General features: G+C 41.3%; 1 protein-coding gene across 1 annotated transcript in view; it reads right to left on the reverse strand.

The window, feature by feature from the left end:
• Nucleotides 1-11,923, reverse strand: part of SMG7 (SMG7 nonsense mediated mRNA decay factor) — a 93,682-nt gene extending 81,759 nt beyond the window's left edge. The window contains exon 1 of the mRNA XM_051998800.1: nucleotides 11,235-11,923. Within this exon, the coding sequence (XP_051854760.1) occupies nucleotides 11,235-11,263 (29 nt within the window). The 5' untranslated portion in view covers nucleotides 11,264-11,923. The remainder of the gene's footprint in view (nucleotides 1-11,234) is intronic.
• Between the last annotated feature and the right edge of the window lie 629 nt (nucleotides 11,924-12,552).

Raw genomic sequence — 12,552 nt, forward strand, 5'->3', positions numbered from 1 at the left:
ATTATCAGCTGGGGAATAAAAAATGCTTTATTACATCTCTAATAAGGACCTGAGTTCCAAGATATACAAAGAATTCAAATATATACATATATAAATATGCACACATATACACATATGTGTATATATATATATGTATATATATATATATACATATACAACTGAAAGTCATTCTCCAATGAATAAGCTGATGAAAGAGTAGAAAAAAATTCTCAAAAGAATTGCAATCCCATTCTTTATCACTAAAGAGAAATACAAAATTCTGAGTTTTCCCTGGTGTCTAGAAAACTGAGAAAGATAACAAAAATCTGGAAATAGCCAAAGTTGGGATGATAGTGAAAGACCTGCCAAAGGCAGTAATAATTCACAAAGTGCTTTCAGGGTTAGAGAGCATTTTCCTCAAAATGACTGTAGGAGGTAAGCAGTCTAATTAATTATCCCCAAGGTCCCTAAGAAGAAGGTGAAGTCCAGGGAAGTGCCTAGAGCTTGTCCCATAGGCATCCAAATTAGCAAGATTCAAGCTTAGGGGTCCAGATTTTAAATTCAAGTCTTTCCAATAGACTTAAATTACTTTATGGACAAAAGTGGGATCTCCCACAGCCATCTCTAGAGGTTGTAAGGTTACAAGTACACTTTTGCCCATTATTTAGGAACCAAGAAGTGCACACTCTATCTTTAAAGCTGAGAGTCTAACAAAGAGCCTCCTTCTATAGAAAGCTCTCCTTCATAAAAGAAGCCAAAGCCACTATCATCATAGTGGTTGCATTCATTTATTCATTCAATAAAAAACTAAACAAGACTGGCATTATTAATAGCGCTGGGGAAGTTATGATTTGATCAAATCATTCTGGAAAACGATTTGAAGTTATACCACAAAAGTGACTAAACGATATATAGCCTTTTAACATACTGCTAGGCATATATACCCCAAATATATCAAAAAACAGGAAGATTCCATATACACCAAATACCATTTCTTTTCTATTAATTATTTTACTCAACCTATACATACTTGAGCTGTAAAATTCCTTGAGTAGGGACTGTTCTGCCTTTTTATTATCCTCAGCACTTAGCACTAGCAGATGCTTAATAAACATTTACTGAGATGCTATTATTGATGAGAGACTTCTCCATGAATCACCTTAGAAGGAAGAATGTAAGAAGAGAAACATCATTCTCACAAAAATATGCTAATCAGTAAATATAACCCTGGGGCTATTTTTTCATGAGACAAAGTCAAAGGGTCCCACAAAAAGTAATATAGTTAAAGGAAATTATTGTTTCCTCAAATTGCATCTAAGCAGAAAATATCTTCTGTTCTAACACTAACAATCTAGTCAACTTTTAAGATTTGTAAATCTTAAAGCATGCGCTCTCTTTGTACACATTTTCGTATAAATAGTGAGTTATTTCACTCTTTTATTCCCAAATCCCTACCCTCTTACCTACATTTTCTATTTACCATCTCATGCTAAACTATACCATATACTATAGTTACATATAAATTCTAGAATTTATTCTGCCCAATTCTCCCTAGATTTTATATACAGTTGACACTCAACATTTCCTGTTTGAAATGACTATTGTTCTAAGCAGTTTCTTGTTCATTCGAAAGAAAGAAAGGAAGGAAGGAAGGAAGGAAGGAAGGAAGGAAGGAAGGAAGGAAGGAAGGAAGGAAGGAAGGAAGGACGGACAGCATTTTTACTTGATGTGGTTGAATTTCAAAAGTAGGTAAAGTTACCTTAGTCTTATTATTGTTTCTCAAAAAAAGGGGGCTGCAGGACTTTATATTAGGTTAAAAGGTATGACGAAATTCAATACAAAAATATCTAATTCTTCAAGGGCAAAATGCTGACTATCAATCAAATGTTAAAAATAATCTGTACTTGAGAGATTACTAAACCAAATATACTTAAAGGAAAATGAGAAATGTACTAATAATTTTGATTCATCAGACACAATTTAGACCATTTTAATCTGAGCAAGACATTCACTTGAATTGAGATTTCTGGAAACAATGACGGCTAAAATATCTAATATAATTAGGGTATCTAGTTATATGTACTTCTAGTTTAAGTTACTTCTCATTTAAGTTTATTCAATTCTCTAGACACTACTTATACTAATTCAATTAGTACATTCAATTAATTAATAAAATACATTCAATTAATTCAATTAAAGCATAGCAAATACTCACTGTACATTAGAAATTCTGCTAGGCACTAGGATACAAGGACAAAACTTATTAATATGCACGTTAGTTAAGGCAGCTAGGTGGCGCAGTACACAGTACCAGAGTGGGAGTCAGGAAGACTCACTTTTGCAAGTGAAATCTACCCTCAAGACATTCAAAGCTAATCACTTAACCCTATTTGCCTTTTTCCCTCATCTATGAAATGAATTGTAAAATGGCAAATCACTTCAGTATCTGTTAAGAAAACCCAAAATGACCTAACAAAGATTCAGACAAGAGTGAACAACAATAGACTGTTTAATCAGTTTGTGTCTTGGGACTAGAATTCAAGTCCCCATCATTAAAGTGAAGGGGTGCTACTTTTACAAAAGTAATTTTAATGTACTAAAATTAGATCACATTAAAATGAAATCTGTCTAATAGATCATCATTCTCAAATTGTTTTTTATCACCATTAAAAAGTCTTGACACCTAAATCAGAACACTGTGCCAGATCCAGGAGAACAATATGCACAATATTATGCATGATATAAAGGACAACTGAAAAGCATCTGAACTGAAGATTAAAAGTCTGATTTTAGATCCAGGACATATTTCCCCTTCTTTGCTGTCAAGTTAACAAGCACTTATGTGCCAGACACTAGGCTACTATCATTTGCAGAGGTTGCATTTTTGGCTTTGCTTAATCTTTTTTTTTTTTTTTTTTTTTTTTTAAAGCAGGGCAGAATCATATGGGGAGGGGGGAAATAGATTAGAAATCAACCATCAAGTATTTATTCGGTATGCACTGTGCTGTGCATTGTACTAAGCACTATGGACAGAAGTACACAAATGAGATGATAGTCCCTGACCCAAATATACTTTCTACTGGAAAGTGCTAAATAAAACAAAAGGCATAAAATAGTTTTATTAAGCTTTAACTGGAAAAACTTCTATGTGCTAAAGACACGAGTTCCATTTTCAAGCAGTCTGCAATATAGTTAGGGAATAACCTTCTTAGAAAATCTAACACACAGCACACAGGGTAACAACCACTAAATGCCTCAATGAGAGAAGACACTTGAAGGAAGACAAGGAGATGTGTAAAGAGCATATAGAAGTCAAATTAAAAAAAAAAAAAAAAAAAAAAAAAAGCCTGATCTATTTAGGAGATAATCTGTAGAACAATTTAGTTAAAGAAGATAGAATTTAAAATAGATGGGTGGGGGAAGGGGGATTATGGATTGGACAGTGCTATAAAGATCATATTGTAGAGTGCTTTGAATGTGAGGCTAGGGAATTTATATTTTATTCTATGGTCAACAGAATGACAATGAAAGCTGCCATGTATGAGATAGTACTTTAAGGAGGTTAATCTGGCATTGGTACACAGGACTGATAGGGGAGTGAAGTAAAAGTGGATTAAAAGCAAAAAAAAAAAAAAAAAAAAAAAAAAAACAACTAAAAACATATTAGTAGAAAATTCAGTAGTTCAAGTATGAGGTAAAGACTGGACTATGATTGCACTGGGAAAATAAAGTAAATCAAAAAAACAAACTTAAGAAAAAAAATCTAAAGGACTTGGTGGATAAGGGATGAAAAAGAAGAAAATGTCACTCTTGTTACAGAATTGTTATTCTGTAATAAAACATAGAAACCATGTTTTAAGTTCTAGAAATGGACCTTCTCCTATAGGAAGGAATGAGAAATCACGAGAAAATGAGTTCTCACTATAAAACCATAGTAAAAAGGGTAAAACTGCAGATGAGCTTTGACGGGAAGAAAGGTTAGATAGATTCAAGATGTATTAAATGTATTATCTTTGTTCAAAAAGAATTAGGATTAAGGTCTGCAGAAAGCCCTCCGCTCTTAAAACATCAGTAAGACAAAAATCTATTCTGAGCTCTGAGGAAAGCACCATGCAGAAAGCTGGAACCACTTAAAGCCACTAAAAATGTGACCTAAAAATAAAATCCAATGCGTATAGAATGAAGAATGGCTGAATAAGTTATAGTATATGTACATTACAGATTATTGTTCTATAAGAAAAGATGAGCAAGATGATTTCAGAAAGGCCTGAAGAGATTTAGATGAACTGATCTAAAGGAAGTGAGTAGAACCAAGAGAACATTGTACACAGCAACAAGATTGTGTGGTGATCAATTCTGATGAAGGGGCTCTTTTCAACATTAAGGTATGATTAATCAGGCCAATTCCAATGGACTTATGATGGAGAGAGCCATCTGCACCCAGAGAGGATTCTGAGGACTGAGTATGGACCACAACCTAGTATTTTCACCCTTTTTTATTTTTTGCTGTTTGCTTGTTTTTTTTCCCTTCTCATCTGACTTTTCTTGTCCAGCATGATGAATGTGGAAATATGTATATAAAGACCACACAGGTTTAACATATATTGAATTATTTGCCAACTAGGGAAAGGGGTGGGGGAAGGGAAGGAGAAAAACTTGAAACACAGGGTTTGGACAAGGTTGAATGTTGAAAATTATATTTGTATATATTTCGAAAATAAAAGGCTATTATTTAAAAATACAACAAAGTCCAAATATAGACAATGTGGGAAAATTTGTTTTGCTGGACTATACAAGCTTTTCTTGCTTTATAATTGGTCATGTCTGGGACAGGGAAAGGTAATTGGTCATGTGACAGGGAGAAGTAAGAAAGTGAGGAGGATGCTCATCTTTAGGAAGGAAAAAAATTTTAATCAAAAAAAAGAGAATGTACAGAAACTAATTCTTGGATGTCTGTCTTAACAACAGGGGTAGTAAGAAGAAGCACAAGGTAGATAAAGAATGAAGTGGCCAGCAAGTTAGGAGAACTATAATTCTATCATTGGGCAAATAACCAAGAAGCCAAAAGTATAGAGGGTTAGTTCAGAAGTGCCAAAAGGAGCAGAGAAAGAAAAATGAAGACTGAGGGGAAAAAAACCAACAACCTTTTAGAAAAAATGGAGAGAATAGCTTATATTTAAATAATGCTTTATTATTTACAAAGTACCTTTTATATTTCATTTGATCCCAACAATTTGTGAGGAAGACACTACACTCACTTATTCCACATTAATTTTTTTTTTTTAATGAAGAAACTTAGGTTCAGAAAAGATACATAGTCAGAAATGGTCTTCTAGCTCCAGATTCAGAATTCTAGCCAAAAATTTATCAAGTGGTAGAAATTGGAAGTCAGAATTCAGGCAGCTAAGGAGAGAAGGGATAGAGGGGGGAAAAAAGGGAGCCAAGTCAGTACATGTTCAGTACTAAGCATACAGTAAGCACTCAATTTTGTAAATCAAATTTAAGAATATGACCTAGAAAAAAGGGAAATGGAATATTACTAGCTTGAGAGAATGGCAGAAACATGGGAATTTTTCCTGACCCCCCCCTCCCAAAAAAAAAAAAAAAAAACTTCAAAAGCATGTTTAAAGTCAGAAGGAAAAGTAGCTTACAAGAGAGGAATAGAAGGGATGACTTCATGGAATAAATCCTTTTGAGGCATAAGAAAAAAAACAGACATAAAAGCATAGGTAGAACAAAATGAAATTTCAGTGGTATATTAACCCTTCTAAACTACTATTCCCTTTAAATGTTCATCACCACCCCCAAAATTGTGATCTTGACTGCCTGTTCTATATCTTAAGTCCCAGTTTATGGGAGGGAAGGAAAGAACATAGGACGCAGACCAATAACCTGAAAAAAGTACCAATCTTTAGACTTATAAATACTGACTTGGGGAGAGAAGGAAAGAAGATGCAAACATGATTATTTAGTTCAAAGGAAATCAACTAAAATGTTTGCTTAAGTAGTCATAACTTGCCTCCTCACACAGTCAAAATGGAAATTTTAAATGTGGATATTCTTCCAAGTGGCTTCCATGCCGTTCTATTTATCAGCACATATTACCTATACAAGAAGATGATTAGAATACTGGATTTGGAAACAGGGAAGACTAGACTTCAATTCAAAGTTAGATACTTAAAAATTATAGTAAGCAATTCACTTAATATCTCTAAACTTTAGTTTCCTCATCTATAAAATGGGGAGAGTAGTCGTACCTACTTCAAAAGATTGTTATAGGACAAATTATTATCTATAAAAGTATGCAAAGCTTGTAGTTCTTTTTTAAAAATGTCTATTATATCATTATTACAGAATTTCATCAATTTTTTGAAGGTTTTTTTTTTTTTTGAGTCTTTCCTCTGTCTGCTCCATATGCTAATGGCTCCCTGCTGCTTTAAGTGGAAAGTTCAGTTACATATTTGGAGGTTTAAGAGCTTGTGTAGTAAAGTGGCAGAGGTGAAACAAGAGGTGAAGTGACCTATAACCCTCACACCAGTCACTTGGCCTCACCAAGGCTCAGTTTCACTCATAAAATGAAGGAACTGGACCAGACAACTGCTGAGATCCCTTTTAGCTCTAAAACTGAATATTCTGAAGTTATTGTTAATTTCCATTGTCAAAATTTAACACAAATAATCAGGTTTGTGTTTGTATACCTAAAAATATCTTTAGTTGCAGAATATTTTATGGCTATCTGCCGAACTATCATGTATCTACTAACTCACCAAAAAGACATTCACTTTAAGAGTTTACCACCCTACCTGAAAGATTGTACTAAAGAACTTATAGTTGGTTTCAAGAAGTGATAAATAATAGGAATTTTGAGAGGTTACTTGGATTAGTGAATCTGTGAAGCAGTTTTTCTTTATGCAAACCTAACATCTGAATGAAATCCTCAAACTTGGTCTCATTAGAGCTAACTGGTTTCAAACCTATCAATATGGATATCAGTAAACACAACACAATTATCTTATCCAATCCCTAAAGTATCAAGTAACAGCTGTTAAAAAGTAAAGACATGCAGCAGTTTAGGAAAGGAAGTACATAATTCTGAAGACAACTCAAACCACAAGATAATTACTGCCAAACGATCATTAAATCATAGTGGACAACACCAAGAAATTTTATTTTCTCCATGAAGATCTCTGAAGCTCACTGTGAGATCTTAATCCCAACTTTTTTTCCCCCTAATCCTCTCACACTCAGTTCACTCAAAAATTCTCAACTCACTCAAAAGTTCTTCCCCTTCTGGGAATTAATTATCCTCTATTTTCGTTATATTTTCCCCTACTCAACAGATTCTCCTGGCCTGAGTTAGCAGTCTCCCATTAAAAACATCTCTAGTATAACACTCCTTTCAAAGTTTCCTGTTAGGGTACTTTACTTTATCCTTTTCCTCCTTTCTCCTAACAAAATAAAATCTCCATACCTTTTCAATCTCAAAGTCAATAATGTAGTTTTTCCCCTCAGATAAAAGGTTAAATCCTATTATAACAAAAGGCTTACAACAGAACCAAATCCAAGTGTAGCCTATTAACTTCAAGCAACATCCACTGGACTTGGATTAAAGCATGCTCTAGGGAAGAAGTGGGGGGAGGAGGTGTAAAGCTGCCTAAACCGAAACACCAGCAACCAAACCACTTGCAAATCAAGCACCTTACATTTAGATAGCAAAGTTTCCCACTAAGCCCAGCTACGTAGTTGCTCAAGGGAATTTACTCGAGTTGCTAGAGGCATCATATATTTGCATCCCATTACAATATTTAATGAACGCTATTAACAAATGTTAAAAGAAACAAAAAAACTATCCCCTTCGGAGGGCTTGGCCCACCCCAGAAAGGTGCCTTTCCTTAGTACTTGGGTCTTCTTCCCTTCTTCCCCTCAAACAAGAGGCCTTTCTTCCTCTTTTCTGCCAAAAAATTCCCCGCCACAGGGGCAGCGAGGTGGCACAGTGAATAGAGCACCAGCCCTGAAGTCAGGAGGACCCGAGTTCAAATCTGGTCTCAGACACTTAACACTTCCTAGCCGTGTGACCCTGAGCAAGTAACTTAACCCCAACTGCCTCAGCAAAAAAAAAAAAAAAAAAAAAAATCCCAGCTGCAGACTTTATTTTTTGTTTTTTTAATTTTTGGGTTTTTTTTTTTAGTACATTTTATATTATTTCAGTCTGCCAAGCACTTACTATGAGCCAGGCTAAGTGCTGAGCTCAAAGGAAAGCCAAGACAGTCCTACCCACAAGGACCGTACATTCACATAATAGAAAGATGAAAACTTGAGGAGAGCGAGGGTGGGGAAAGTCCTCAAAGGCAAAAGCGGAAGAAACTTTCAAGAGTGGAGCCAGAACAGAATACCAACCACTGTTGGCTCTTTTGATAAACTCTCTCTACCGTATCACCTCCCAATTTAGTTTTAATAAATCTTCCCTTGATCATAACAGGCATGCAAGAATTCTCCCCATTTTCCATTTAATAAAGTGAATCCTTCATATGAATCCTTATTCTTCTATCAGGGTAATTCCTTTAACTTAAAAATTCTCCCTTCCCATCCAAATTACTAATGATTCATTAACGTTTTCAATTCACCTTTTTCTCTTTACCCCATTGTGACAAGAATCTTTCAAAATAAGGGATCACTTCCCTCCATCCTTTTTTTTTTTAATTTAGCAAAAGAACACATTTCAAGAAATCTTACTCTTCAATTTAATGTCTATAGATAGTAATTATGACAATCTATTTAAGATCTGACACCCCTATTTTTATTAGCACTACCTCTGCTAGTTCATATAACATATTTTTTACCTAAGTACTAGAAAAGAGCTCCTCCCCTTTATCTTTTTACTCAATACACCTAAATGCATATGTAATGTTCCCTAGTGATATTTAAATTCCTTCCCACCCTTTACCCTAAAGGCTGAGTACATCTTAACATCATTCTGGAGACTTCCACAACATCTTAAGTCTCAACATCCCATCACACCAAAGTCTAGACTTGGTCCTAGTTTTTGTAAAAATTCAATTGTGGTGCAAGTCTACAAAGATCAGCAGCAGCTATGCCATTTTAAAACTGCCCAGTCACTGTTCCTCTACCATGGATAAAGGTAGGCAACAAAACTTCTGTTCCAGTAATCAAGGTCACCAAGAATGACCTCACAGCCTCAAACATATTCAGCAATATTTAGCATCATCTGTAAGAACCTATAAAAGAAGTCTTAAAGTAATACTTTCTTAAGCATTTTCCCTACCCACTTTTGGAGGAAAAAGCTCAAGACCACAAACTCTGCAACCTTTCTTCAATCCTTTTGTACCAGTCTCTCAAATCTTATACCAATCTGCTTTAAAATTTGGTTAGCAAAAAGGCACAACATTGAGGAAATCATCTTTCAAAGGTCATCTCAAATTCAGCCTGTCTAACTGGCAAGAACCAACTCCCAGGGCTCAAAAGGACTTTTAAGAGTCATTTAGTTCGACATCCTCATTTACTACATAAACTAAAACTGGGAAGCCCTGGACTAGAATACAGGTCTCTAAAACTCCTAAATCTAATGCCCTTTCCACTCAACTCACCCTTTTCTTTTAAAGACCAATTCCTGTGGTCCTCTTATTTTCTACATTTCACAGGATCTTTGATTTAGAGATAGCAAGAATCATATTCATCTAATCCAACCCCTTTATTTTTATACCAAGAAAGACAGAAACACGACCGACTTTTTAACCAATGTCACACAGGTAAAGTAGAACTTGACTCGGGGTCTTTCAGACCTCCCTACTATGGTTATTCTGTTGTCTCTAGTAATTCCCATTTTATTTCTCACTTTTTCAAAATACTAAAACAATCCCAAATTCAATTCTTACTGAATCTGCCACACAAGAATTGTTACCTAGTCCTTCAACGTACTACATGACAAATTTTTTAAAATCCTTTTTTCTAACCCCACAGGATGTTAAAACTTTTCTTATTCCAGTAACACTTAAAGGATCCTGGTTTACCCAAGCCATTTTCCCAGCAAACTTTCTTGGGCTTCCAACCCCGGTGAACCGCCAACACAGAAAATCCTACCATTTCTGCGGGCACTCCCCCCAGTCCTTCTCTAGCTCCGGGCCCCACGCACAAGGGTTACAGGTCAAAAGGGAGGCCCCACTGAGGATACCGGCTTTGCCTCTACTTAAGCCTGGGTGACCTTGGGCCAGTCACTGTGGGCCTCAGCCGGCTCGTCTGTAAAACGAAGGAAGGAGTAGGAGCCGAAGGCGGCCGGCTCCCGGACGCCGCTTTGCGGACCGCGCTCCCTTACAAGGGGCGGCTGGAGCAGGCAGGCCCTCCCCCACCGCCCGCTCGATCGCTCCCCGCCGCGGCACTTCCAGCCTAGCCCTTTCCAGAAAGCCCAGCGCTGCTCCCCACGGGGCCGGCCCCAAGGACTCCCTCCGCAAGGGGCCAACTTGCCCAGGGCTGGCCGAGGGCAAGCCCCGGGTTCGCGTTCACTTCGGCATCCCGGCTCGCCGCTTCTGCCCCGTCCTCTCCTGTCACCCTTCCCCGCACGTACATCTCTCCGGTCCTGGCGCCCACCCACTCAATGCCACACCGTGAATCACCGAAGTGCAAAGTCCTGGCTTATGAGCTGGGGAAGGTACCAAGTTTAGAAGTCGCGCTCTGCCTCCTTTCAAGTCAAGTCCCCCCAGGGCCGCCCACCTCTTTCCCGGTACCTTCATAGCCCCAAAAGAAGCGTGCTAGACCCCACCCCCTTTTATCCCCCCTCTACGTCACTCTACCTGAGCAGCCCAAGTTCCTCAGACTCCATCTAGCAGCCGCACATTGGCGACCCGGCCACCTCGGGATGACTACAGTGACCCTGAAGTCTGCCCCATGCCTCCCGGACCCGCCGTCATTGCGACCGCTGGTCCCCCGTTCCCCGACTACTCACGAGTCTCCCTCAGTAGGGACCCCCCCCCTTGCAGTTATCCGTTCCTCCAAGAAGCTCCCCTCCCCAGGTGTGCGGATTCTCATCTGGAGAGCCCCTCCTCGGGCGGGTCCCCCGGCTCCCCGCCCCCGCCCCGGCCCCAGGCCGGAACCGGCGGGTGCTCTCCGGCTCCCCGAGCTGCCGCTGCCGTCCCCAGGGGCCCCCACCCCCGGGGGGGCGCCCGGGGCTCCCCCAGCTTCGCAAAAGATTCCCCATCCCCCCAGCCGCTCCCTCCGGGCGGGTGCCCAGCCCCGACTCTCACCGGAGATACTGCGCGCTCTGCAGGCTCATCCTCCGCCGCCGCGTCTCCCCGCGAAGCGTCCGTGGGTCTCTCAGGCTCCTCGGAGCGGCCCCGCGGTACCGCTGGTGCTGGCGGCCGCCGCCATCTTCTCCTCCGGCTCCTCCTCGCCCGGCGGGAGGGGGGTGAGTGAGGCGGTGAGGGGGGGTGGGGGAGGGAGCGGATGAAGCTGCTCTCGCTGCCGCTCCGGCCCGTGGGGCGCAGGGACACTACGACCCAGGAGGGGGAGGGGGGAGGGTCCTCGGGAGGGGGCGGGAGGACTAGGAGAGAGGAAGGAAACCGGAGGGAGCCGCTCTCGCGAGACTTTGGCCGCACCGGCCCCACTGCCTGATTTCCGCCCTTCTGGAAAGATTTGGGGGCGTCCGGGGCCTGTGCCGCACTTGCGGCCCCTCAGCGACCTATTAGTGGCGCTTATTCGCTTTCGGTTTTATCCTCCTCCCGCTTCCAGCGGGAAGGGGCAACCCCAGCCGCTCCGGGAACATCGAACCCGAAACAGTCTGGAGTTACACTCAAAACCTTCCCCCGTCTTTCTCTTCACCGCAGCCCAACCTCTCTTCCTATTTCCACTCCCCCACTCTTCCCCACCGGAAACGCCTCCTCTTCTTCCTACAGTTCCGTCCGCCGGTCCCCCGACGCTATTCTTCCCCTCGCGCGCTAGGGAGTGACGCGAGGGACCCCTCCTCCTCTTCTCCCCGGCCCCTCCCCCTGCACGCGGAGGGACTGTTGGAGGGGGTGGGGAGCCCGGCAGGAAAGGAAACGAAACCAATGGGATTGGAGGAGCGGCTGCCATGGCGACACGCGGCTGCGGTTGTATTGCCATAGTAACCAGTGTGTGGGGAGTGGAGGTGGGGAGAGGAGGAGGACCTTTACCGCGGCGAATGAGTTCCGGGGAAAACGCCCGTGGCTGTCCTCGGCTTTCCCCGAGTCCCGCGGCCTCATCTAGGGGATCGACCCCTCGGGAGTCTTTCCTCCCTTTCTCCTTCCTCTCACCCCAACCCCCGCTTGGCCTCCCCACTCCTCTCCTAGGCCGGGACGACGCTCAACTCTTCTAAGCTCCCGCAGGAAGGGGCGGGAGCGAGGCGGGGCAAGTTGGCTGGGCCGCTCTGGGGAAGACCGAGGGCTTCCCCGGAGTCGGCCTGCGGGAGGCGGGATCCCCGCATGGCTGCGGCTCGCGGGGTGCGAGGGGAGGGGGGAAGCGCTGGGCACGTGGAGCCGCCGCTGGCCCGGCCTCTCTGGGGGCGCACGTGGAAATCTTAATGACAAAAACTATTTCAAAAGCGGG

This window comes from Antechinus flavipes, chromosome 4 (assembly GCF_016432865.1).
Source record: "Antechinus flavipes isolate AdamAnt ecotype Samford, QLD, Australia chromosome 4, AdamAnt_v2, whole genome shotgun sequence".
Lineage (NCBI taxonomy): Eukaryota > Metazoa > Chordata > Mammalia > Dasyuromorphia > Dasyuridae > Antechinus > Antechinus flavipes.